At 47.4% G+C, this 25,178-nt stretch overlaps 1 protein-coding gene across 1 annotated transcript in view; it reads right to left on the bottom strand.

Moving 5' to 3' along the window:
• Window positions 1–1,568: 1,568 nt before the first annotated feature.
• Window positions 1,569–25,178, bottom strand: part of LOC138491138 (receptor-transporting protein 3-like) — a 138,874-nt gene continuing 115,264 nt past the window's right edge. Inside the window, exon 3 of the mRNA XM_069617481.1 lies at window positions 1,569–3,075. Within this exon, the coding sequence (XP_069473582.1) occupies window positions 2,733–3,075 (343 nt within the window). The 3' untranslated portion in view covers window positions 1,569–2,732. The remainder of the gene's footprint in view (window positions 3,076–25,178) is intronic.

Consider the following 25,178-nt stretch of genomic DNA (forward strand, 5'->3'; position numbering starts at 1 on the left):
CCGAACCTGAAGCACCCGTGACATGGCCTTTGGAAATGGGTAGCGGCCGTAATCCATCTAAAATGATCAAGAACGTAGGAATATTGCTGGACAATGGACTCACGCTGGAACTCCCAGTCAACGCAAAAGTAAAAAAATACTGCTACCATCAGTCACTCTATCTGACAGCGTATGCCCAAACTCTCCTTCGGAGACAGAGCGCTAGCCGTCATCTCCCTGACTCTTTCATTAATTATAGGAAACCAGAGCAAGAGACGTAGGCTCAGCCTTTACCACTGTGGTGGCCTAGCACTGGAACACGTTACCAATGGTGATCTGCACCTTACAGGACCACCAGAAATTGGGGAAAATTCTAAAAAGCGGGCTGTTCAATATTTAACTGACAGAAAGTTTAAGCTACACCCATCAAGCAGTGGAAATAACGTGCCGCAAAAGTTTGACTTTGAAGCGCACGCAGAGTCTAAGGGAATGCCAGAGCAGCTCCCGATCGTTCCACTAGAATACAACGCACAACACTCAGGTACCTACAGCAAGAAAAGGACATCACATCAAGGCACCACCAAACCATAAGAGAATGCCTTCCCCGTCGCTCAGAACATCTAAAACTCAACGCAGGACATCTCACGCATCAGGCACGTAAGCCAAACACCTCTCACCATAACGCAACCGACAGCGAAGCCAGTCATCTGAAAGTGCTACAGAAATCCCAACGACTCCCCCTACCTTTTGAGGTACTCTCATAATTCTCTGCAACTCGCTCACCACACACAAACTCACACCTGACATTCTCGTAGGTAAAAATGTCTCTCTCCCCAAACTTCGAACTTCACAAACGTACACTTCTCTCAAGACAACACACTCAGTCTATAGTTATGAGGCCTCCCCTCTTGCGCACAGCTTTGGATGCCTCCCACACTTCACACTGCAGAAAGCTCACAAGCACACAGAGCTCGGGATACTTACCATCAGCACCCTCAACACAAAGTACTGCAATCTCACCTTTCCCCTCAACTACCCAAAGCCGCCCACTGTCTTACAGATATGATATATGATATGGCATTTATAATGCGCCTATACACAAGTGTTTCAAGATACGCCACAGGACATGGAGAGCATACAAATGGCATAGGTGCAGGTACAACTCTTAATGACATCATTTGTAAATGTTCATTTAATAAGCGCTAAATACCAGGAGTGGTTTCTAAGCACGGGATCAGGATTCGAACCTGTGTTGCCCTGCACTGTCTTGCTTCCAAGACAAACACGTTTCCCCTGAACTATCCTTCCTCCAACCTGTATATTTTTTGGTTTAACCGTCTGACTCTTAAATCAATACTTGTAAATTGTTTCTTCCTAAGTTATCAAATAGGAATATGGAGGCAAAGATGTCTACTTTGTCACGCCTAGAAACACGAGTATACAGGGGCGCTTTAAACGACTTATCATATCATAATTAATAACCCTCCCCCTTCCTCCTGCATAGACCCGGCCTTTCAGAAACTTTCTTATAAGCCCAGCAAAGTTTTGAAAGTTGCCAACAGCGAATAAATACACAGACGTGTCCCACATTGTGTTGTAAAGTGCATTTTAATCAGAAAGCGCAAAGATAAGAAATCATTCTTATTATACTTACACAAGGGCCATCATTTAGAAATGTATTGGAGCGGGGTGAGGTTGGGGTGGGGAGGGGCGTATTTCAACGGATAAAGGATGCCCCTTCCATTCTCTATTAACGCGGCGGTAGCACCATGTGTGGGCAAAAAGCCATTGGAACCAGCGGCGGCAAAAGGTCTACCCTGAGGAAAAGGTTTCCTTAGATACAATTTCAGTCCAGATGGCACTATACCTATTCATGACAGAGCATCCCCTGGCATTCAGGAGACCCCTTAAAACGTACCCTTTTCGTCAGACTACCACCTTGGAATCCAGTTAGCCGGTGCCCTGTAGCCAGCTTTTGCCGCAGACGGTCCATGCAAGAGCCATGATAACATACGATGGGGGTCTGGAGCCATCTCCCAGTTGCCACCCATTCTCGATCAGAACCCACCTCGTCTCGGCCAGTTGCCAAAAGGCATTTGCACAATGGTTCTTTAGCTTGTCCTCTGTACCCTACCTGCCCCCCAGACCCTCTGACGATCACTCCCACACCACCCCCCAAGGTCCTTTATGTATCAAGGATATTAATCTAGTGACTAGGTGCCCTCCAAAAAACCCACCTCAAATCAAATGCTGATTATTAGCAGAGTTTCACACCCAGCTGAAAATGTGTTTCCTGGGACACAACCCGGTTATAGAAGGGTAGCCTGGTGGCACTTGAAAACACAGTGCATTCTGGGAGTTCTCCTATTTATTTCACGTGTACCAAATTAGCCGATAGGAATGGCTTGCAAAGGGAAAGCCCAGAATCCCTCCAGAAATGGAAACAGTATCTCTGTGATAAGCAGCTCTTCGGTCGTTGTAGCCATCAAGTGCTCCTGCCCTGAAAGTGTCTGGACTATTTCTCTTCTCTCTGAGGACACTGTTGCCAGCCCAAGGATTCGGTGGGAAGGAACATTCTAGCCAAATTGCTGTTTATGCAGTTTAGAAAGACTCCCAAACTGTTTCATAACAGAATAGTGAAGGGGGTATTTAACCTGGTGCATGCAAAGAGCAGGTCTTGTAGGAACTCCTTGGCCTGCACCTGGGGCCAACAGGACTTGTCTTGAGTTGCGCTGGGAGCACGCAGCCTTAACTTATGCCTTGGTGCAGATGCCCTGCTGGCACGCTTCACAGAGCTCCTTATGATGGGGTTTCGTCCAGCGTTGGTCTGAAGGGCTCTTGGGGGGACTCTCGTCTGGATCCACCACGCCGTAGCAGTTTTTCTTGATTTTAACGATCACCCCCATCAGGATTTCTTCAATTCTGTCTTCATTAAATTTTGGATGCTCGTATTTTCCGCTGTTGCACTGGCGGCACTGCTGGCGGAAGGGGCGCATCAGCACCTGCCCGCGCTGTGCATTTTCCCGTCGCCGGTAGTGGAAAACGATGCAAATCCGGGCAGAGTTCCATAAATGGTGGCAACTGGAGCAGGTGAAACTGGAATATACAGAGAGACAAGAACATATTGAAAGAGCATATGAGGAAGTGAAAAGTGTCGCGCTTTGTTCTACAACCATCACTCATTTTGCAGGCATAAGCACAGGTGTTTGATATTTTCCTCAAAAGCACTTGTTTTGATGTGGTCATTTCCATAGAACATTGTTAAGTACCTGTTACTGTAGAGTGAAACTGTCTGCAACTCATTCAGGTCAATACAATCAATATTGGAGGTCTGAGACACCCATTGTAGTATCAATTGGGGTAACTGCATTTGCTCTTGACTTGCTGTTAATAGTTGATCAGGTTTGTCAGTTAACACAGTAATAGAACTCATACATGAAGCAATTAAATCCTCTTGAAAGTTAAGATAATGTTCCAAGAAGTTGTAATGTCCTAACGAAAACGTGAAAGAGGATTCATAGATACAGAAAACAGACTTTTAGAAGAATCTGATTGGTCGGGTGGCTTAGAGCAGCGCAGTGAGCCACCAGAAAACACTTGCTTAACGGTCCGGAGTGAGGGAGCTGATGAGTTGCTGTCATTTGCAATTGGTGCACCAGCCATACATTTGCATTCTAATGAGGCTGCAGCCTCCTGACGCCGAGGATGCGAATTGGGGGCTGGAAGGTGTGGGCTACAGCTTGACTCCAACTCCAAACAGAGCCTCCATAAAGGTATCGGGTAATAATGTCCCCATACATAATGTCACCGGGAAAAGCCATTGGCAACATTATATATGGTGACATCATGTATGGGGACGGGTTGCGGGTATGTCCCCTGTTCCCATTTAAAAAAAAAAAAACAGGGGTTGAAGGGGTGACCCCTGCATGTTCAATGTAATAATTTCCCCACAAAAAACGGCGATTTTTTTGTCAGGGGTCCTTTTTGCTGGGACATTATTACATGGAACTCCCATAACTGCCAGCCGGAAGCAAGGGATGGTTATTTGAGAGTCTTGCATATTCTGGTCTGGACTGGGAGCCTTTATCCCGCTTCCCAGACCCAGAGGAACAGCTTCCAGTGGTTTCCTCAGATTTGAGATAAAACAAGGGCCAGGACTGTAGGTGACCGACCATTCAGCAAGTCCAGGAAGTGGAGGCAATCGTAATGAGGACTGCATCGGTAGACAGCTGTGAGCAGAGATTTCATTGGATCAGGCTAGTGGGGGCAGAGCCCTGCCAGTCTCCAAAAACTGCTACTGAGACAGGGCGCGCTCAGTCTCCCACAAATAAACAGCTAACACAATTTCACAGCTAGAAAGGTTGTTACATGAGACCAGCTCTCGTGTAGGGAAACAAGAAGTTGGTTTCCACTCAAAACAAACAGCCAACACCTCACACGTAAATGGCTTGCAGACATTTTATGGTTAGGGTCTTATCAGAAAGGAAAGGAAGAGCAGGTCCAGCGTGCACTATGCAGGCAGAAGGGTTGCAGGCTTGAATCACTGTCACAAACATATTTGGCAAATATGAACATGTGTGCTAATTTTTATGTTCCCAAAATGTTCTTTGGTTGTGTGCAACACAGCCAGCAGCCTACATGTCTTCTATTTGTCCTTCTCCCATTTCTCATAAGGCATTTTAGGGCCAGCTGAAGATGTGGTTGGTCTCATTTCAAAACATTGGACCCATTTATCACCCTCGGAGGCAACTAAGTTGTGGGCTATATTGGCACAACTAAGCTTTACTTCCATACATCACAAGGCTGCATTTCAGCAGAAACAACAAAATGGCTGCGCTGGCTCCTGTGGGCACCATTGCCTCAAAACTGTGTTTTGCAGTGACAAAAAGATGGCTGCACCATTCTGCCAAGCACATATTGTGCAGGATGGAACAAGGGGGCTCACTGAGGAAGCCTGCCAGCGTGTTCTTACATATGCAAAAGAAATAGAGTGAAAAAGCAGCACTGTTCTGCTGTCAGCCCCAAGTCCCCATTGAAAAGGGGGTATTTTACCTTAAAATTATGCTGCTCTGACACTATTTTGATCTGTTCTTCCTTAAAATACTGTTAGTAATAAGGCCCTGCACTGCCGATTCATATCCCCATTGTGCTTCAGGAAAACCAAGCATGACCCCTGAATGACAGGCTCTGTCAAACCAAATCTTAGAAAAATCAGCAAAGAATCTTCATTTTCCACTGCACAGGAAGAAGCTTCACTTTTAAGTTACAAAGTGTCAAGGATCAGTAATTCAAAGAAACTGCAGCTCTGGGCTATGTCAATTTCAGTGCATAGGTGGTTCAAATAAACTACTGCCTAAAAGAAAATAACTATAGCTGCAAAACAGTGTGGGAATCCAGATGGAAAGTCAAAAACCGAATTTGAAAGCAAAGTGCTAGCAGTTTGCACCACATTTGTAAAAATGGGCTTTGCAAACTAAAGGAGAAAAATGCTTGTTTGAGAGTACTATGTTGAACAAAAACTTCATCTTGTCTAGCAATGTGAAAGGGGATTGTACTGTGAAAATACAATGTATGAAATGGTTCTATTCAGCAGGTTTTCTTCCAATTCATAGCAAAATAAATAGAATTAGATCAAACTTCAGTGGCTGCATAGGGGGAGGAATCAGCCCAAGACAGGTTTCTGCTGAGAGGATGACAGAAACAAAATGGGGACCTCTCAGTAGATACTAACACCCCAGTGATAATTACTAGGTTGGACAGAATCTGGTCTGGGATGAGTCCTCTACAATGGAATTTCCAGGACACGGATGTGCGAAGTGGAGAAGGGGCAATAAACCTTCAATCAAGCTCGGAAACCCCTACCTTACTCTGGAGGAAATGACAGTTGGTGGTAGCCTAAAATAAGAAAAATGGGCCAGTATAGGACAAAGGATGCCCATTTGTTTCAAAAGACTATTTTATTAAGAAACTTTGAAGATGGTTATCTTTGCAAATGTAAAAATGTAGTAGTTTAAATGTGATTTTTGTGGCTTTCAAATAAGAGGTCTTGGCTGTCAATAGCATGTATGGGACACGAACGCCAGAAGAATGTGAATCATGGGGAAAGGACACATGATTGAATGTTAACAATTAACAGAAATAGGCCCCATGATAGTATGTACGCACGTGTAAAGTCACAGAATTTTAGGCCGAACATTTCACACTGAAGATGACCAAAGATTATTAAATGTACAAAACAATGTCTCACAGATTGCACAGTTGGACTGCAATGGTAACCTGTTTATGTAATTGTCTTAGAGACTTCAACTGTATAAATGTACCATTTGTGGCAAAATTGGATTTTAGCTAAAGTAACTGTGGGAGGTTTTTGAACATTGTAAAACTCACATCATAAATCTGACATTCTGCCATTGAAATCCAACCAGCTGAGAGCAAGGTAGGGACTAGCACCTCTGACCAATCCAGTGGGTTAGAGGTGTGTTTAGCTACGCCTGCCCAGCCATTTACTTCTATGATGTCACTATGCATTATAAATAAGAGTCCATGACAGGATTCTAGACACACACTGTTCCTGATTTTCCTGCTCCTGCGTTCCTGATCTTCTGCATTCATCCTGCCAGATTCCAGACCCCACTGCAAGGCCAAAGCATTGCTGATCCTATTACCAGCAAGGCCATTGATCCACAATCAACCCACTAATCTCCCATTAAAAAGGGAAAAGCTGTGGTAACTTTTGAATCCTAAAATCAGACCGGCTTGCAGCCCACTTACTGCTTGCCCACTCACTGCATCCAGCAGTACCTGTGCCATCCAGAGACCGGAATTGCACAGCTGTTCGCTGTCAGCCCACCAGCACCTTCCAACTGCACCAGACTTTCTCCCTGGTGCGCACTGCTGGGAAAAGAAACATTGACTTTGTGGACATTTTTCGAGTGCGGCGACGTTCGACCTTGATGTTTGCTGGTAATTGCACGAATCGCATCGTGTCTCTGTAATTCTGGATTCTTTATGCAGCATGTTGCGCTCCGCGCCTTTTCTACCTGGCATTGTTTACTGTATATCTTTTGCCCTGCCAACTACCAGTATGATTTGAGGCCCTTCAGGATGGCCGCTTTGTTATTCTTGCCGGAAAATGCTATTGTTTTCTTCCTGCTCCTTTGGCCAGCTCCCGCCCCCCCTTCCCATTGGTAGCCTTTGGCCCTTAAGTCAATGGCTGAAACCGGGAGGCGGGAGCCGGTCACACACCGAAGGCCATCAATGAGGCCCTGCCTCCATCCAGCCTCACTCTCCCCTTCCTACTCTTCGCTGTGGACCTTCCTCCCTCAGCCCCCCAGCACCTTCCAATTGCGCCAGACTTTCTCCCTTGTGCGCACTGCTGGGAAAAAAAACATTGACTTTGTGGGCATTTTTCGAGTGCGGCGACGTTCGACCTTGATGTTTGCTGGTAATTGCACGAATCGCATCGTGTCTCTGTAATTCTGGATTCTTTATGCAGCATGTTGCGCTCCGCGCCTGTTCTACCTGGCATTGTTTACTGTATATCTTTTGCCCTGCCAACTACCAGTATGATTTGAGGCCCTTCAAGATGGCCGCTCTGTCATTCTTGCCGGAAAATGCAATTGTTTTCTTTCTGCTCCTTTGGCCAGCTCCCGCCCCCCCTTCCCATTGGTAGCCTTTGGCCCTTAAGCCAATGTCTGAAACCGGGAGGCGGGAGCCGGCCACACACCGAAGGCCATCAATGAGGCCCTGTCTACCGCTGTACACCGCGGTACGCCGGATCGCCCGCCCCCCCTTGAGTGTCTGTGTGCCCCCCTGCCCCCCGTGAGTGTCTGTGTGCCCCCCTGCCCCCCCTGTGAGTACCTGTGTGCCCCCTGCCCCCGTGAGTGTTTATGTGCCCCCCTGCCCCCCGTGAGTGTCTGTGTGTCCCCCTGCCCCCTGTGAGTGTCTGTGTGCCCCACTGCCCCCGTGAGTGTCTGTGTGCCCCCCTGTCCCCCGTGAGTGTCTGTGTGCCCCCCTGCCCCTCCTGAGTGTCTGTGTGCCCCTCCTAGCACTTACTCCTATCATCTGTCCCGTGACTCTCGATAGCAGCTTGCCTGTCTCCCCTCCTCCCCCCCTTGTTTTCTCCCTCCTCCCCCCTCCCCTGCTTTTTAAATTTGTCTCCGACATTTTTGATCAGTAGCGTGCCTTGTTCTCCTTCCCCCTCCTCCCCTTGCCCCCTTCCCTCCAACCCCACCTCATGTTACCACCTGCACTGCGTAAATTGTCGTCAGACATAGTAATGTTACTGCTTGCTTTGTTCTCCTTCCTTTCCATTCCCTCTTACCTTACTTGTTCTATGCACTTGCACTATCAGAAATGTCGACAGACCTATTACGATAGTTTTTTTTTCACATTCTGTATTGTTTCAAGGACTTTTTACGGAATGCAACTGTATTTTCCTATGTCCCCTCCCTCCTTGAAGCGCTTTGAAACACATTGTGTATAGGCGCTATATAAATAAACTATCATATCATCATATCCGGTGACCAGACCTTGCACAGCTGACATTTGCCAGGCACGCCGCCGTGCGATGACTAGACCCTATTGACTGTCCAAAAATCCCCAAAACCAAAAACTGGCCGGGAGTATAATCCTCACCCCATAGAAACACCCAGCCTACCTTGTCTTGCCTTTGTCCTTATCCCACTCTCTAAGTAGTCATATTTATACCCTGGTAACTTGTTGAAACTGGTAGAATTATTTGTGTACCTGTCCTTGACTTTCTAACGTGCTAGCGCCATCACTTTTATTAATTTTGTCTCACGTACATTTTAAGCCCTTATTTATATTTTTTATAATCAAACTAATTTCCATATATTTTATTGTTGGGGTTGAGCACTGGGGTGACAAGGTTGACCTTGCATATCAACCTGGGAGCTTACCGCGTTCTTCTTAAACAATATAGACTAGATAATTTAGTGTAAGTAACATTTGCCTTTCTTTCAAAACCGATTTTCTCACTTGTAACTGCTCTATTTTCCTAAAAAAAAACGAACCTCACTCTACCTTTCAAATCTCTCTCAATTCACCAGCTAGAGACCTATTTTCACCTCTATATTGTCCCTGTGATATACCTCTATCAACCAGCCCAAATATTGCACTCCAAATCAGAGTATTTCACCCATTTTTATTAAAAACCGTTTGGGTAATTTAGAGCGGGAATTGAGAAAATTGCACATTTTTCAACGTGTCATTTGGCTGCAGCATGCTCTAAACTTTCCACTCATTTTCGAATTGCTAATCCATTGCCTTGTGAGTGCCAGTGATATAACATACCTGCTATTGTGAAATCACATATGTATATTATAATTTAACCACACATTAATTAATTATTTGTAAAATGTGAGTGTTCTTTTAGGCTTCTGCTAAGGGTTGTTGCCTCTTATTCTGTGAGTGAAGATCGGATTGTGATTCTGTTTTCTCCCTCTTATTCCTGACGATCTGCTGTTTCTTTCTATCCACTCAGAATTTGTGGGTTGAGGGAACATTGCAGGGGGAAACCTTAACTTGGGTGCTATCCTTCCTAAAATCAAAAAGTGCTCCCATTCAATTGTGCACTGTATATATTCTGGGAGAAGGTTAATTAAGTGCATTGCTTACATTTCTATTATAATTATCACCCCATTGGTGATTGCTGCCCCATATTAAAAATTGTATGATTTCCTTTGAATTTTAAAAATAAATAAATATTGTATTTTCACCAACCGGCCTGGTTCGTGGTCCATTGTGACCCGGGGTATTTAAAAAAGGGGGTGTGATACGAGTTGTGTACCATCTCAAATTGAATCTGCATAAAATTAAGAGAAAGGAATCTCAGTTGTGCGCTATATTCTAGGCTGAGACCAAGGTGTGTGTGAAATCCTTAATAGAGTGGTGAATAGATTACAATGCAGAAGTCTCCTAAGGCACACTCCAATAGGTGATTTCCCTAGGTTTTTGCTTGCAGGTGCATAACGTGAACCCCACCTTGAATTTCATTATTCCCTGCCCCACACCAGAGAGCTGAAAGCAGGGTAACATGTGTCAGTGATAAGTTAACACTTTTGAAAGAAGTCTGCCTTTGGCCACCAAATGCACATTTTAAGTTACACAGCCTCTATATTGTGAAAACTGATGCCTCCTTTGGAAATGTGTTAATACCATCAGCCCCTCATTGTGGCTTTATTCTGTGGAACATTAGTAGATTAAACAATGGGGTTGGGGTGACTTGCTGCAGATCATCATGGGACAGGTTCATTGGCCTTTGCATGGCATAACAAAGAAAGACAGACAACGAGAGAAGTGAAATCCTAAATCAATACTTACAAAAGCTATTGAGCTGGCCCTGACACCAGACATGGGTAACTTATTTGCAGAATGATGGTGATTTATTTACAAACTGAGACAGAGAGAGATGTATTTACAATATACAGAATGGGTGCAAGCAAGACCACCTGAGACAAGGCCGAGAGACCCAAAATACAGGTTTACAGGTTCTCATGATGTATTGGTTGGGGACAGTGGCTTTTGCCTAAGGCTATCCCTTGTACAGAGGAGAGAGAGATAGAGAGAGAAAGGAGGAGAGACAGAGAGGGGGAGGGAAATAAGAGAGTGGGAGAGAGGGAGGGAGAGAGAGAAAGGGAGGGAGGGGACTTAGAGAAAGAGAGAGGTAGAGGGAGGGAGGGATGGATGGAAGGAGGGAGAGGAAGAGCAATAGAGGGGGAGAGAGAGAGGGAGGGAGGGAGGGAGGGAGGGAGGGAGGGAGGGAGGGAGGGAGGAAGGTAGAGCAAGAGAGAGGGAAAGATACAGGGAGAGAGAACAGGAGAGAGTGGGTAGGAGGGGACTGAGAAAGAGAGAGCGAGAAAGGGAGGGAGAGGGGGAAAGTGAGAGGGATGGTGGGAGGGAGGGAGAGAGAAAGACAAAGAGAGAGGGAGAGAGATAGAGAGGGAGAGAGAGAAAGACAGAGAGAGGGGTAGGTGGGGGACTGGAAGAAAGAGAGAAAGAAAGGGAAGGGAGGGAAAGAGGGAGACAGAGAGAGAGAGGAGGGAGGGTACTGAGAGAAAGAGAGAGAGAGAGATGGAGGGAGGGGGGAAGGAGGGATAAAGAGAGAGAGAGGGAGGGAGAGAGAGAGAAAGAGAGAGGGAGTGAGGGAGGGAACGAGGGAGAGAGGGAGAAAGAGAGAGACAGAGATAGGGAGATAGAGAGAGACAGAGAGGCACTAACCTGGTAGAGCTAGCAATCGTAACTCTTAAATCGGCTCACGGTGCTATGAGCCTGTATACATACATAAAGATACATTGCCCTTATCAGGGGTAGAGGATCCTCTTTTTCTGCCCCCAAAGTTTGGCGACCACCAGACAAGGTCATTTTGCAGAACTCTAGCCGTTGAAGACCCTCAAGAGCCCAGCAGCTTGAATGTGTTTAGGGCCTGATTCACAGACGCCTTTTATAATGGCACAATCCCATTGGAAAACGATCAGTGAATCAGGCCCTTAGTCCTTTGCACTCATGTCCATCTGTCACTGTGGTCATGAGGCCCAGGGCGAAGATCTTGAGTTATTCTGATCAGTCCCCCCACTCAAGGCAGCCAGGTCAGTGACTCACTCGCGGAATGTGTGAGTATCTACAGAGAGTGAAGCAGAGAAGATTGCCCCCCTCTTCCTCCACCTTACCCACGCCATTCTATGGATGTCCCCAAGTCTCTCCTCACTCACCACTCACACTCACAATCTACACCGCTGCCCCTGAGTACATGCATCAGAATGTGAGGACCTCTTGCCATGCTGTGGCACGTCGTGCATGCGTTGCAGAGTATGTCACACATGGCAGAATGTGGGGGTGCAATAGAAAGTAGGGCGCCTGCCCACTCTCGTGTGTGGATGCAAGTGTGAGGGCTACGCCTTCTTCTTTATTTATTTATTTATTTATATTTATATAGCGCGCAAGCAGCCCAGGGGCATTGAAGCGCTGTTACTTGCAATAACTTAGTTACATGGTACAGGCATGAAAGCGATTGATAACACATTATGAATACTACAAGATATACTGTTGTTACAGATATTGCATTGGGACGTATATTACAACATATATGATAAGTATTCGTGCTGGTGTGTCGGGTCTTATGTGAAGAGAGTAGTTTTCAGTGTTTTGCGGAAGGTGGTGAGGGAGTCCTCAGCACGGATAGTGGGAGGTAGGGCATTCCAGTGAGTGGGCGCGAGATAGGGGAAGCTGGATCCGCCCGCTTTTACTCTTTTTACTAGTGGCACAGAGAGCATGTTGGTGTATGGTGATCTGGTTGGCCTGGTAGTGGAGACGGGTGGATCCTTTGAGAGAGGTATGCTGGAGCAGTGAGGTGAATGCACTTGTGGGTCAGTGTCAGGGCTTTGAATACAATCCTTTCCTTTATTGGGAGCCAGTGGGCTAGTTTTCTGGCTTCAGAGATGTGTTCTCTTTTAGCAATGCCTTGGGCTGCCCAAGAGCAGTGTTCTGTATTACTTGTAGTCTCTCTAAGTTTTTGTTGGAGGTTCCTAGAAAGAGTACGTTGCAGTAGTCTAGCCTGGAGCCGGTGATGGCTCTGGCTATGTTGGTGCAGTTCTCTTTGGAGAGAAAGGGCCTGATTGCGTTGATAAGTTTGGCATGATATGCAGCTGCGGATGCTATTGCGTTGACTTGTCTATCCATGGATAGGCTGGAGTCCAGGTAGACTCCCAGAGTTTTGACAGAATCGGAGACTGGGATTTTAATGGAGTCAATGGTGAAGTGGCTGAATTGGGCATGTAGATTTTTTACCGTGTCGGGGGAACCTACCAGGAGGAGTTCCGTCTTGTCAGAGTTGAGGCATAGTCCGTTGTCTGCCATCAAGGGCTTGGATGGTGTTGTAGAGGTTGTTGAGTGTCAGGGAGTCGGTGTCATAGTTACCTGTGAGAGTGAGGAGGATCTGGGTGTCGTCGGCGTAGTTGGTGTATGAGATCCCCATAGCATCGAGGATGAGGAAGAGGGGTCGTGTGAAGATGTTGTACAGGGTGGGGGAGAGACAGGAACCTTGGGGTACACCACAAAGTATAATAGTTGGTGATGCGGCGGCTAGGTCAGAGAATACTTGCATGGTTCTGTCTTGTAAGAAGGAGGTGATCCAGGCTGTGGCCTCTGGGGAGAATTTGGCAGTGGAGGAAAGGTGGTGGCATAGGATGCCATGATCCACGAAGTCGAATGCCGCGGATAGGTCAAGGAGTAGGAGAAGTGCTGGTTTACCCATGTCTCTAGCATTGTCCATTTGGTTTTTCAAGTCAAGTAGGGCGGTTTCGATTCCGTGTCTGGGGCGGAAGCCAGATTGGCGGAGTCCAAGGAGTTTGTTCTCTTCAATGAAGTGCTGGACCTGCAGGTAGGCTGCTTTGTCCAATATTTTGAGGAGGAATGGGACAGTGGTGATGGGTCTGTAGTTGTTGGGGGAGGTGGGATCGAGAGTTGGTTTTTTCAAAAGAGGGCGGACCCAAGCTTCCTTGAGGGAGGCGGGGACTTTCCCTGTGGTAAAGGAGGCATTCACAAAGGCTGTTAGGAAGGGCGCTAGCGCTTCCGTGCAGTCTTTGATAATGGAGGCTGGGCATGCATCACCTTTGCAGTTAGAGGGCTTGATGTTTCTCATAATGTTGATGATGTCTTTTTCTTGGATGGGTTTGAAGAAGGGTAGGGGAGGATTCGGGGCGGGTGATGGGATAGGGATATGCCTACTGGGTAGGGCTTGTTTAGTGGCTAGTATTTTGCTTTTGAGGAGTCTTAATTTGGTTTGCATGGCCGTTTGTATTTTGTCACACCAGTCTTTGTCTTTGGTGAAATTCTGGGGGGCGGGAGTGGGTGTCTCGAGCTCTCTGAAAATGGCGAAGATTTCTTTTGTGCTAGATTGGACTTCCAAGATTCTGGATTCAAAGGATTTGGCCTTTGCTTGGGTGATTGCCTTTTTGTATTTGGTGGATAGGGCTTTAAAGATCATCTTGTCTTTTTCAGAGTGGGACGTTTGCCACTGTGTGAGTGCGGCTTTTTTCTCGTTGCGGAGTGTGAGGAGCTCAGGGGTGAACCAAGAGTTGGAATGGGTAGTGGGTTTGGATTTGCGAGGTTTGAGAGGGGCAATGGAGTTGATAGCTGCTTTGATGGCAGTATCATAGGTTGTTGCGAGTGTTTCTGGGTCTGATGAAAAAGGTAGTCTGAAGGCTGGGCCTTGGAGGAAGGGCAGTAGCCTTTCCTTAGTGAGCTGGCGGGAGCTTCTGGCGAGGCAAGGTGGGAGCGGTTGAGGTGAGGGGGCAGCAGGGGAGCTAGTGGTGAGGATGCTAAAGGTGATGATGTGGTGGTCAGACCACGGGGTGGGATTGTTACCTGTGATGAGGAGTGGGCAGTTGTGCTGTGCTATCCAGTCGAGCGTTCTGCCCTGAGTGTGAGTTGGGCTAAGGATGGTGTTCTTGTTGCCTAGAGCATTGAGGGCAGAGTCAAGGGATTTGGCTGCTACGTCCTTACTATCCCGGAGCCCTAGGTTGACATCCCCGAGAGAATGGCTTTAGACTGTTTTTTGAGGTTGTCAGAGAGGAGGTGGATGAGAGAGGCTTGGAAGTCTCCTGTTGGGCCTTGAGGGCGGTAGATAGTGTGCACAGTAATGGTAGTCGCTGTTGTTGTTGGTCAGGGATTTCTCTACCTTTCTGATAGAGAGCGAGTCTCTGGCAATAATTGCTACACCTCCACCTTTGGAGAGGCGGTCTTGTCTAGTTATGGAATAGCCAGGGGGTAGGGCGAGGGATAGCGCCGGGCCGGAGGCCTCATGTAGCCATGTTTCTGAGATCATGAGTAGATCTAGGTCGTGGGAGGTTAGGAGGTCGTGGATGTCTAGGGCGTGGGCATTGATGGACCTAGCGTTAATCATGGCGCATTTCAGGTGGGGTTCAGTAGTGGCTGAGAGGGGGTTCATGATGAGAGAGGGTTTGGTGGAGGGGGGTTGCGCTCTGGGTGTTAGGGGAGATACACAGCATAGATTTGACACTGGGGGGCTCATTTTCAGAGGTGGTGGACACAGGTGGCATAGCATTTGGCACACTAGCTTTCAAAATGGTGGTAGAAGAATTGCAAATCACAGATTTTACACTGGGGGTCACATTTTCAGCGGTGGTGGACACAGGTGGCATAGCATTTGGCACACTAGCATTCAAAATGGTGGTAGAAGAATTGCAAATCACAGATTTTACACTGGGGGTCACATTTTCAGCAGTGGTGGACACAGGTGGCATAGCATTTGGCACACTAGCATTCAAAATGGTGGTAGAATAATTTCAAATCACAGATTTTACACTGGGGGTCTCATTTTCAGCGGTGGTGGACACAGGTGGCATAGCATTTGGCACACTAGCATTCAAAATGGTGGTAGAAGAATTGCATATCACAGATTTTACACTGGGGGGCTCATTTTCAGTGGTGGAGGACACATTTGTAATCACATTGGTTATGGAGGCGGTATAATTATACGAAAAGTTAAGTACTTTGTTGGTGGCTGTGTTGGTAGTACTTGAGGTGGATGCAGGCTTTGAGGTTTTGCGGGGGTGTCTGGCCTTATCAGCGAGTAAAGAGGGTTGTACAGTGCGTGAGCATAGCCGTGTATTACGGGTGCTCGTGGGAATGGGCTGTGAGCTGATGGCGGCTTGCAAAGTACGGGCGCGCAACCTGAAGCGCCTTGAGGTGGTGCAAGGGTTAGAGAGAAGCTTGCAAGGGTAGTGCTTCTTACCTTCTGGGTGCGGCGTAGGTTTTGGGCAAACGACAGACGAGCAGCGAAGAGCTGCAAAGAGCACAGGAGGCCTTTTCTCCTGGCCTCCTCTCGTCGGCTTCGCCTCTCATTTAAAGCAGGAGGGGAGGGGCGGGCAGGCGGACACAGCAAATGGGAACCTGGGCCTGCGGCGGTGAACTGCGCGGCAGCAGTTGTTGATGTGGATGCCTCCATGGCAACGGCATCCATTTTGGGGCTACTCCACGTGGCAGGGATTTCCTTGGAACACACGGTTGTTCCGAAGGAAAGGAGAACAGCTGATGCAGCATCCAGCTGGCGTGTGGGGAAACATGCTCGCAGCGGAGCTGCAAAGAGCACAGGAGGCCTTGTCTCCTGGCCTTCTCTCGTCGGCTTCGCCTCTTGGCCCTCTCCCCCTCCATTTAAAGCCGGAGGGGACGGGCGGGCAGGCGGACACAGCAAATGGGAACCTGGGCCTGCGGCGGTAAACTGCGCGGCAGCAGTTGTTGATGTGGATGCCTCCATGGCAACGGCATCCATTTTGGGGCTCCTCCAGGCGGCAGGGATTTCCTTGGAACACATGGTTGTTCCGAAGGAAAGGAGAACAGCTGATGCAGCATCTAGCTGGCGTGTGGGGAAACGTGCTCGCAGCGGAGCTGCAAAGAGCACAGGAGGCCTTTTCTCCTGGCCTTCTCTCATCGGCTTCGCCTCTCGGCACTCTCCCCCTCCATTTAAAGCAGGAGGGGAGGGGCGGGCAGGCGGACACAGCAAATGGGAACCTGGGCCTGCGGCGGTGAACTGCGCGGCAGCAGTTGTTGATGTGGATGCCTCCATGGCAATGGCATCCATTTTGGGGCTCCTCCACGCGGCAGGGATTTCCTTGGAACACACGGTTGTTCCGAAGGAAAGGAGAACAGCTGATGCAGCATCCAGCTGGCGTGTGGGGAAACGTGCTCGCAGCGGAGCTGCAAAGAGCACAGGAGGCCTTTTCTCCTGGTCTTCTCTCTTCTGCTCTGTGCAGCTCACAGCCTTCGGTTCTTTTGTCACTTTGGTCAGCTTACTTTTCTTTTCACTTTGGTCTGTACAGGCCAACTCTGATTCGTGATTGGTTCGTCCCATTACATTGACTGGACGTCATAGCCATGGATCTACTGACCTAATCACTTACCTTCCCACACGATAAGCTTGTTTTCTAGCTTGTCCTAGATGGGTGGGCCAAGAGAGGCACACGCTGGGCCTGATTCCTAAATGCTGTGCATGCGTCTGTGACGGACACATGCAGATCCTTACAAAACACTCAACGTGTGAGTTTCAAAAATGCATCTGCAATACGCAAATGTGCATTTTTTACAATCAGTGCCATGCACATGCGGGCATGGGGAGAAAATATGGTATTACAGTTAGGGTGACCCGACGTGCCGGTTTTGCCTGCATTGTTCTGGTATTGAACCCTCTGTCCTGGTGTCCTGACAATTCTTTAGTTTAAAAATCCGTCCCAGGATTTAGGAGTCGGGGTCATACAATCCTGTTTTTTTGTTGGACCAATAAAATAAATGCCGAAATCGGACTGATGCTACGCTGAACACTCGCTTTTCAGCGCCCTACCGTACCTTCACCTTTCTTCCAGGTCCTCTATCCTCTGGTCAGCGTTCTGAGACTCTAACATGCGCTGGCACAGGCCACCAACATAGAGATAGGACTACAGATTAATTTGCTTCCAGTTTTCATGTTAGTCCTTCTTTGGTGTTTACTGTTGCTGAAACTGTAGTCCCACTTCTATATCAAAGGCCTCAAACCCTTGAGATGCAAACCCTTGAGATTCTAAGGAGATACCAGCCCAGCAAGGGTGATCAAGGAGTGCGCCTTAGCAGTGGCACCAATTCACCACCTCCCTGATCAACACCTCCTTCGCCACCTGCCAAGTGTCAACTCACCTAAAGGATGCTTGGGTACTCCCCCTTGCTAAAAAACCATCACTAGACCCCGACATCCCCACCAATGATCAGCCCATCACTACCATCCCCTTTCTACTCAAAATACTGGACAGAGCTGCCTATGTCCAAATCCAGTCCTTCAGCGAGGCCAACAACTTCCTGGGGCTATAGCAACCAGGCTTCAGGCCCAGTCACAGTACGGAATCAGCCCTCTTAGATCTAAAGAACCAGATGGGTGAAGTGAAAGACTCTGGCAAAGCTTCCTTATTACTCCTCCTGGACTTAACAGCTGCGTCTCATCTTGTTGATCACTGTGTTTTATGCCACCACCTTAGATCTTCAGGACACTGCTCTGAACAAGCCACTGACTGGATCTTCCCTTCCTGTCTAACAGATCCTTAAGTGTTTTCTCTGACAAAGATTCTGCCCAACCTACCCCCATCTCTTGCAGAGTTCCTCAAGGTTCCTGTGTCTCCCCCACACTATGTAACGTCTTCACAGAACCACTATTCGACACTGTGGATGACCATGGTATCTCCTACACAAATTACGCATACAATATGCAAATCCTCCTGCTTTTAATGCAGGCAATTACACTGATGACACCAACACCGTGGATTCCGCTTACCCCATCATCCAAGCATGGATGGCTACCAACACGATATGCCTCAATGATGAAAAAACTGAAATCCTCCTGAATAGATCCCACACTACCCTCAACCAACTTGACTCAAAATCCAAAGCGTTCATCATTGACGGAAACACTATTCCAGTCTCCAACGCAGTCAAAACGTTAGGCGTGTACCTAGACTCAACCCTGTCCCTAAACAGGCAGGTTAACGCAATTGCCTCACCGGCAGCACACACAGGAAAACATATTCATGCCTGTGAACTATTCCGATCTCCTGACAGCTGCCTCACAATTCCTAGTACGGTCATAGGCTCAAGATTGGACTACTGTAACGCTCTATTTACAGACACCTCTGCCCAAAACCTTAAGAAACTGCAGATCATTCAGAATAATGCTCTCATGGCTGCACTGAACATCTCCAGACGAGTGCACATCTCAGCCGCAACTGGGTCCCCATTCGACAGCGGATTCTGTTCAAAACACTGGCCATTACTCATAAATGAACAACTAATACTGCACCTAAATAGCTCTCCCAAAAACTGTCATCAAGCCAAATCCTCAAGACCTATGCGATCACTCTACACCAACAACCTGATTCCACCGAGATACAGACTGAAAAGAGCTGGGGGTACAAGCTTCACGGGTGTTGCCGCTGAAAACTGAAATGCTCTCCCACACAAACTTAGAGCTGAACTATCATACTGGGTTTTCTGTAGACACCTTACCACGTTGCTGTTTTCAAGGGAAGCGACTCCTATGAACTTGACACCTTAAAACTATGATGCCCCCAAACTGCAATGATTCTCTTGCTCCTCCCTGATATGTTGTTTCCTTGTCTCACTTTCTGTATGATGTGCCATTATTATTGTTTACTTGCAACCAGCGTCCTGATGCCTAAGGGTTTGATGCGCTTTACAAATGTTAAAATACATAAAAATAAGTACAAGTCTATTCATTTTTACATTCAAAGCTTTCAACAGTAGCTTGGAGTGGACACCTTGCATTTGCTGTGATGTGCCACTGGACAGTGATGAGCCACTCTGAATGCAGTTGGGATTTTAATGTGTATTTTTTTTTTATTTGCCTTGTATACTGTGTGAATCTTAATGCGCCAAGAGCTTGTTTGTGCGTGAGCGAATAGTGACCCTACTCAGAGCACTAACCAAGCTATGGTCTGCGGAAGAGAAAACGGCGGTAAGGAAGAGACAAAGGGCAGAGAAGGGGAAAGATAGGGAACAAGAGAGGCCCATGTGCACCACAACGACATGTGGAATTCTACAAGCGTGTGAGTGAAAGCGGTTGCAGGGAAGTCGGAAAAGCTTAGCCAATGAAAGTCCTTTCCCTCAAACTAAACTCCTTACTGAGGAGAGCTCTCGCATTGGGGTGGACTGGGTACCAAAAGCACCCATGCAATGTTTTCCAAAGTGTCGCCCTATTACACTGTGTGAGCATGCCCCCACCCACATCTTTTAAAAGGGTTTGGGGAGGAGGGGGCGGATCTATTTATTAATTTATTTTTAAATTTATGAAGCGCACAAACAGCCCGAGGGCATTGAGGTGCTGTTACAAGAAGATGACTTAGTTACATGGGGCGTACATACAGTGTTACATGTGAAGAACATTACACACATCTCCCACAAGAATATCCAGAGGCATGGATCCAAAGAGTGAATGCTAAAGCATTACTTGCACAGCGCCATGTTGCTTTGTAGCTAGGCTTGCACTATATTTAAACCAAAATACCAATACACATTTGTCATTATAAAGTGATTAAAGAGTAGTTAAACCTAACACAGTCTTACGTACAACCTTTGTTAAGAGTGAGGAGTACTAAACTGGAAACTGCATAAAAAATGATTGACTTCAAAGGAATGTCGAGGAAAAGAGCTGGTGGAGGATGGTGGGGGAGGAGGGGTTGTAGAGATTATGAGGAGCAGAAAGCCAGGGTACTCCACAAAAGAGATCAGTGGTGCAGCGGCCCACTGGGAATTCTCCGGAGTTGCCTGTAGGCCAGACCACTGCTGCCTGGGACCTGGCAATATGTGCCCAGGGTTGGCTGTGTGCTGAATGCAGGTGGGAGGGGACACGAGGGCAGTGAGACGAGCAAACGTCTCCACCGACGGGAGTCATAAAAACATGGCCTCGGATGAGGAGGTGATTTCAGCTTAAGGAAGTCCCCGTATGATGGATGACCTTATCGAGATGATGACTCTTTCATGAAATCAAAAATTCAGGAGCGGCTTTAGTGGCGTTCCAAGGGCAGAGGTGTGGAGAACTGCGAAGGTGCAGGTATCAAAAACATTGAACAATTGCAGTAACTAAAAATCAAATAAATACTATCAAATGATATGCAAACATACTAATGGTGTACTAAATTATAGTAAAATGGCAAGTGAGCAAAGCATACATTCCCATAAAACATGCCTAACAATGGAAGCTGCAGGTGAGTAGCACACAGCATCGGTCACCGTGCAATCTCACCAGTGGCCACCAGGGGTCAGTGTATGCTTGGAAAAACAGAAAGCAATGGTCCTGCGTACACATAGACTATGCAGAATGCTTACTTCAGAAAGGCGCATTACTTACAATTTCTTGACCTGTGGTAGCTAACAAGCGATTTTAGTGTATAGTGATTTTTGAAAGCAGACACGAATTACAGCCTGGGATCGTGCTGGAATGGCTGAGGTAGGACCATGGCAGAAAAGTGATAGTCTTAAATCGGTAGGTAAAATATTTCGGTTGAAAAGGGAATGCTGAAGAATGAGGCCTGTGGAGTTCCAGTGTTGGTAAAGATAGAAGGTTATTTACGACTGTTCCATGACCCTCCAATGGGAAAGCAGTACATGAAATAGAAAAAAATGTAGACGGCCCTTGCGAATTTACTAGAACGAGGAGTAAACGTTAAAAAAAACAAAAAACTGCAGGGGTGGACTGGCATGTAGGGAACTCTGGGGATTTCCCAGGAAGCCTCTTCACCCTGGGCAGGAGTGGACTGGCCTATAGTGAACTCTTGAGATTTCCCGGTGGGCCTCTGCACACTGGGCAGGGGTGGACTGGCATGTAGGGAACTCTGGAGGTTTCCTGGTAGGCCTCTGCACCCTGGGCAGGGGTGGACTGGCAGGTAGGGAACTCTGGAGGTTTCCCGGTAGGCCTCTCCACCCTGGGCAGGGGTGGACTGGCAGGGAGAGGCAGGTAGGGAACTCTGGAGGTTTCCTGGTAGGCCTCTGCACCCTGGGCAGGGGTGGACTGCAATGTAGGGAACTCTGGAGATTTTCCTGCAGGCCTCTGCACCCTGGGTAGGGGTGGACTGGCATGTAGGGAAGTGTGAAGATTTCCCAGGAGTTCTCTCCACCCTGGGCAGGGGTGGACTGGCACGTAGGAAACTCTGTAGATTTGCCGGCAGGCCACTGCAACCTGGGTAGGGGTGGGCAGGCATGTGGGGAACTATGGAGATATCACAGGAAGCCTCACCACTCTGGACAGCAGTGGACTGGCCTATAGGGAACACTGGAGATTTCCCGGTAGGCCTCTCCACCCTGGTCAGGAGTGCACTGGCATGTAGGGAACTCTGGATATTTCCCTGGAGGCCTCTCCACCCTGGGCAGCAGTGGACTGACATATAGGGAACTCTAACTCTGGAGATTTCCCGATGGGCCTCTGCACACTGGGCAGGGGTGGACTGGCATGTAGGGAAGTCTGACGATTTCCCAGGAGGTCTCTACACCCTGGGCAGGGGTGGACTGGCACGTAGGGAACTCTGTAGATTTGCCGGTAGGCCTCGGCACCCTGGGCCAGGGTGGACTGGCATATATTTTATTTATTTTATTTTATTTTTTGCATTTATAAAGCGCACAAAAAAGGCCCTTAGGCATCGAGGCGCTGTTACAGTAGAGCTTACTTAGTTGCAAGAGAAAAAAGCAAAGGGAACAACAATTACAAGCATACGTAGCTACAGGTGTTGGCCTACTTGTTCTAAGGTTAGAGTGGAGTTAGGCATTTTTTAGACTAATCCATGAAATGAGTGATTACAGACAGGCATTTAGAATGACAGATACAATAACACAGTGTTATGGTAGGTGGTTCAAAGGTTACAGGGAAACGGGGCAGCCATGCATAAGTATTTACAAGAATTAGAATTGGCAATGTATGTTTTAGAGGAAACTGAGGAGGGCACTTGTGCCTAAGGCAGGTGGTTGGTGGTGAGGGGTGCTGGCTTGATTGACCTAGATGAAGAGTTTAGCCTTCAGTGCTTTGCAGAAGACAGTATATGAGCTTTCCTTTCTAAGTGCCGCGGGCAGCGCATTCCGATTCCTCGGTGCTAGGTATTTGAAGATGGTGTATAGGGAAGTCTGGAGATTTCCCACTGGCCTCTACACCCTAGGCAGGGGTGGACTGGCATATAGGGAAGTCTGGAGATTTCCCAGTGGCCTCTACACCCTTTGCAGGGGTGGACTGGCATGTAGGGAAGTCTGGAGATTTCCCACTGGCCTCTCCACCCTTGGCAGGGGTTGACTGGCATGTAGGGAAGTCTGGAGATTTCCCACTGGCCTCTCCACCCTTGGCAGGGGTGGACTGGCAGGTAGGGAACTCTGGAGATTTTCCGGCAGGCCTCTGCACCCTGGCCAGGGGTGGACTAGTCTATGTAATGTTATGTTGATTTATACAGTGCACTGATACCACCCAAGGGCAGTCTCCAGGCACTCACGTGGCTCTGCAAGAAAGTGGACATGGATGCTTAGTGAGGGAAGAATGATAGGATCTGTATGTGTTGGCTTGCAGATGGTAGGTTGCGTGCACAGGCTTGTTGTATCCGTACGGGAAAGGTCCAATGCCTGGGATGTTTTCTGTGTGACTGTTTGTTATGTTGGGGTGTGTCTTTGTTTTTTACATGTAGATTGCTGGTATTTAAGGTTGCACACGCTGGCTTGTTGTGTCCGTACATGTAAGGTCCAGTGTACAGGTGTGTTACTTGTGGGGTGTGTGTGTGTGTGTGTGTGTGTGTGTGTGTGTGTGTGTGTGTGTGTGTGTGTGTGTGTGTGTGTGTGTGTGTGTGTGTGTGTGTGTGTGTGTGTGTGTGTGTGTGTGTGTGTGTGTGTGTGTGTGTGTGTGTGTGTGTGTGTGTGTGTGTGTGTGTGTGTGTGTGTGTGTGTGTGTGTGTGTGTGTGTGTGTGTGTGTGTGTGTGTGTGTGTGTGTGTGTGTGTGTGTGTGTGTGTGTGTGTGTGTGTGTGTTAGGGTATAGGTTGGCGAGCCCAGTGGGCGTGTTTAGTGTTTGGGTGCTGTGTTTGAGGAAGTAGAAGCTGGTTGTTTAGTGCATTGGCTACTCGCTTTTCTACGTGGCAATCTACACAATCTTATCTATTGTGACACATTACTAATCTCCCCAATTCTATCTAGTGCTACACACGCTTATTCACCTCAATTCAATCTTAATCTGATGCATGGCTAATCTTCATGATTCAATCTAAATCGGAGGCATTGCTAATCTTCATGATTCAATCTGAGTCTGAGGCATTGCTAATCTTTATGGTTCAATCTAAATCTGAGGCATTGCTAATCTTCTCAATTCTATCTAAATCCGAGGCATGGCTAATCTTCATGTTCAATCTTAGTCTGGCGCATGGCTAATCTGAATGATTCAATCTAAATCTGACGGATGGTAAATCATTATTATTCAATCTTAGTGTGACGCATGGCTAATCTTCATGATTCAAACTTAGTCTGACGCATGGTTAATCTCAATTCTATCTAAATCTGATGTATGGCTAAACTTCACAGATCTATGTAGGTGTGATGCAAGATTTATCTTCACAGTTCTATCTAAGAGTGACGCCAGGCTAAAATTCACAGTTCTATCGAAGTGTGATGAATTGCTAATCTTCTCAATTCTATCTAAATCTGAGGCATTTCTAATCTTCAGGATTCAATCTTAGTCTGACACATGTTAAATGTTCATGATTCAGTTATAGTCTGACGCATGGCTAATCTTCATGATTCAATTTTAGTCTGATGCATGGCTAATCTGTGTGATTCAATTTTAGTCTGATGCATGGTAAATCTTCATGATTCAATCTTAGTCTGATGCATGGCTAATCTTCATGATTCAATCTTTGTCTGACGCATGGCTAATCTGCGTGATTAAATTTTAGTCTGATGCATGGTAAATCTTCATGATTCAATCTTAGTCTGATGCATGGCTAATCTTCATGATTCAATCTTAGTCTGACGCATGGCTAATCTGCGTGATTCAATCTAAATCCGATGCCTGACTAAACTTCACAATTCTATCTAAAGTGACGCATGGCTAAACTTCACATTTTAGAACAACACTCGAACTCACTGGGCCTCATTACGAGTTTGGAGGTATCAATGCTGTTTTTAGCGGCATGGCTACCCCCAAACCGGGTCCCGGGTCCGGGTAATGAAAATAGGGAATTACCAGAACCCGGTACATCCCCATTTGAGCCCCCAGAGGGAATGGGGAGGATACTAACAACGGGCCCGTTAATGAGCAGGTCCCACACTGCACGTCTGGTCTGGCCAGGCATCCAGAGCGAGACCCGCTGCAGGCATCGTAATGTGGTGGCCCGGAATGAATGGTGCCGGTCCCTTACCAGCACCGTTCATTCTGTGGCCACCTACGTTGTAATGAGGCCCACTTCCTCCCTACATTCGACACAGCCAAGACCACATGGCCTTCCAGCAAGGACTCAAAAACTGAATTTGACCCTAAATTATACAAGGGGCCGCTTTGTTCACTCAACCCACCAACAATGGCTAGAGGGTAGTTTGGCTATTTCCCGGCGGGCCTCTGCACCCTGGCAAGGGGTGGACTGGTCTGTAGGGAACTCTGGATATTTCCAG

Source organism: Ambystoma mexicanum, chromosome 10 (genome assembly GCF_040938575.1).
Source record: "Ambystoma mexicanum isolate Mex_15411 chromosome 10, UKY_AmexF1_1, whole genome shotgun sequence".
Lineage (NCBI taxonomy): Eukaryota > Metazoa > Chordata > Amphibia > Caudata > Ambystomatidae > Ambystoma > Ambystoma mexicanum.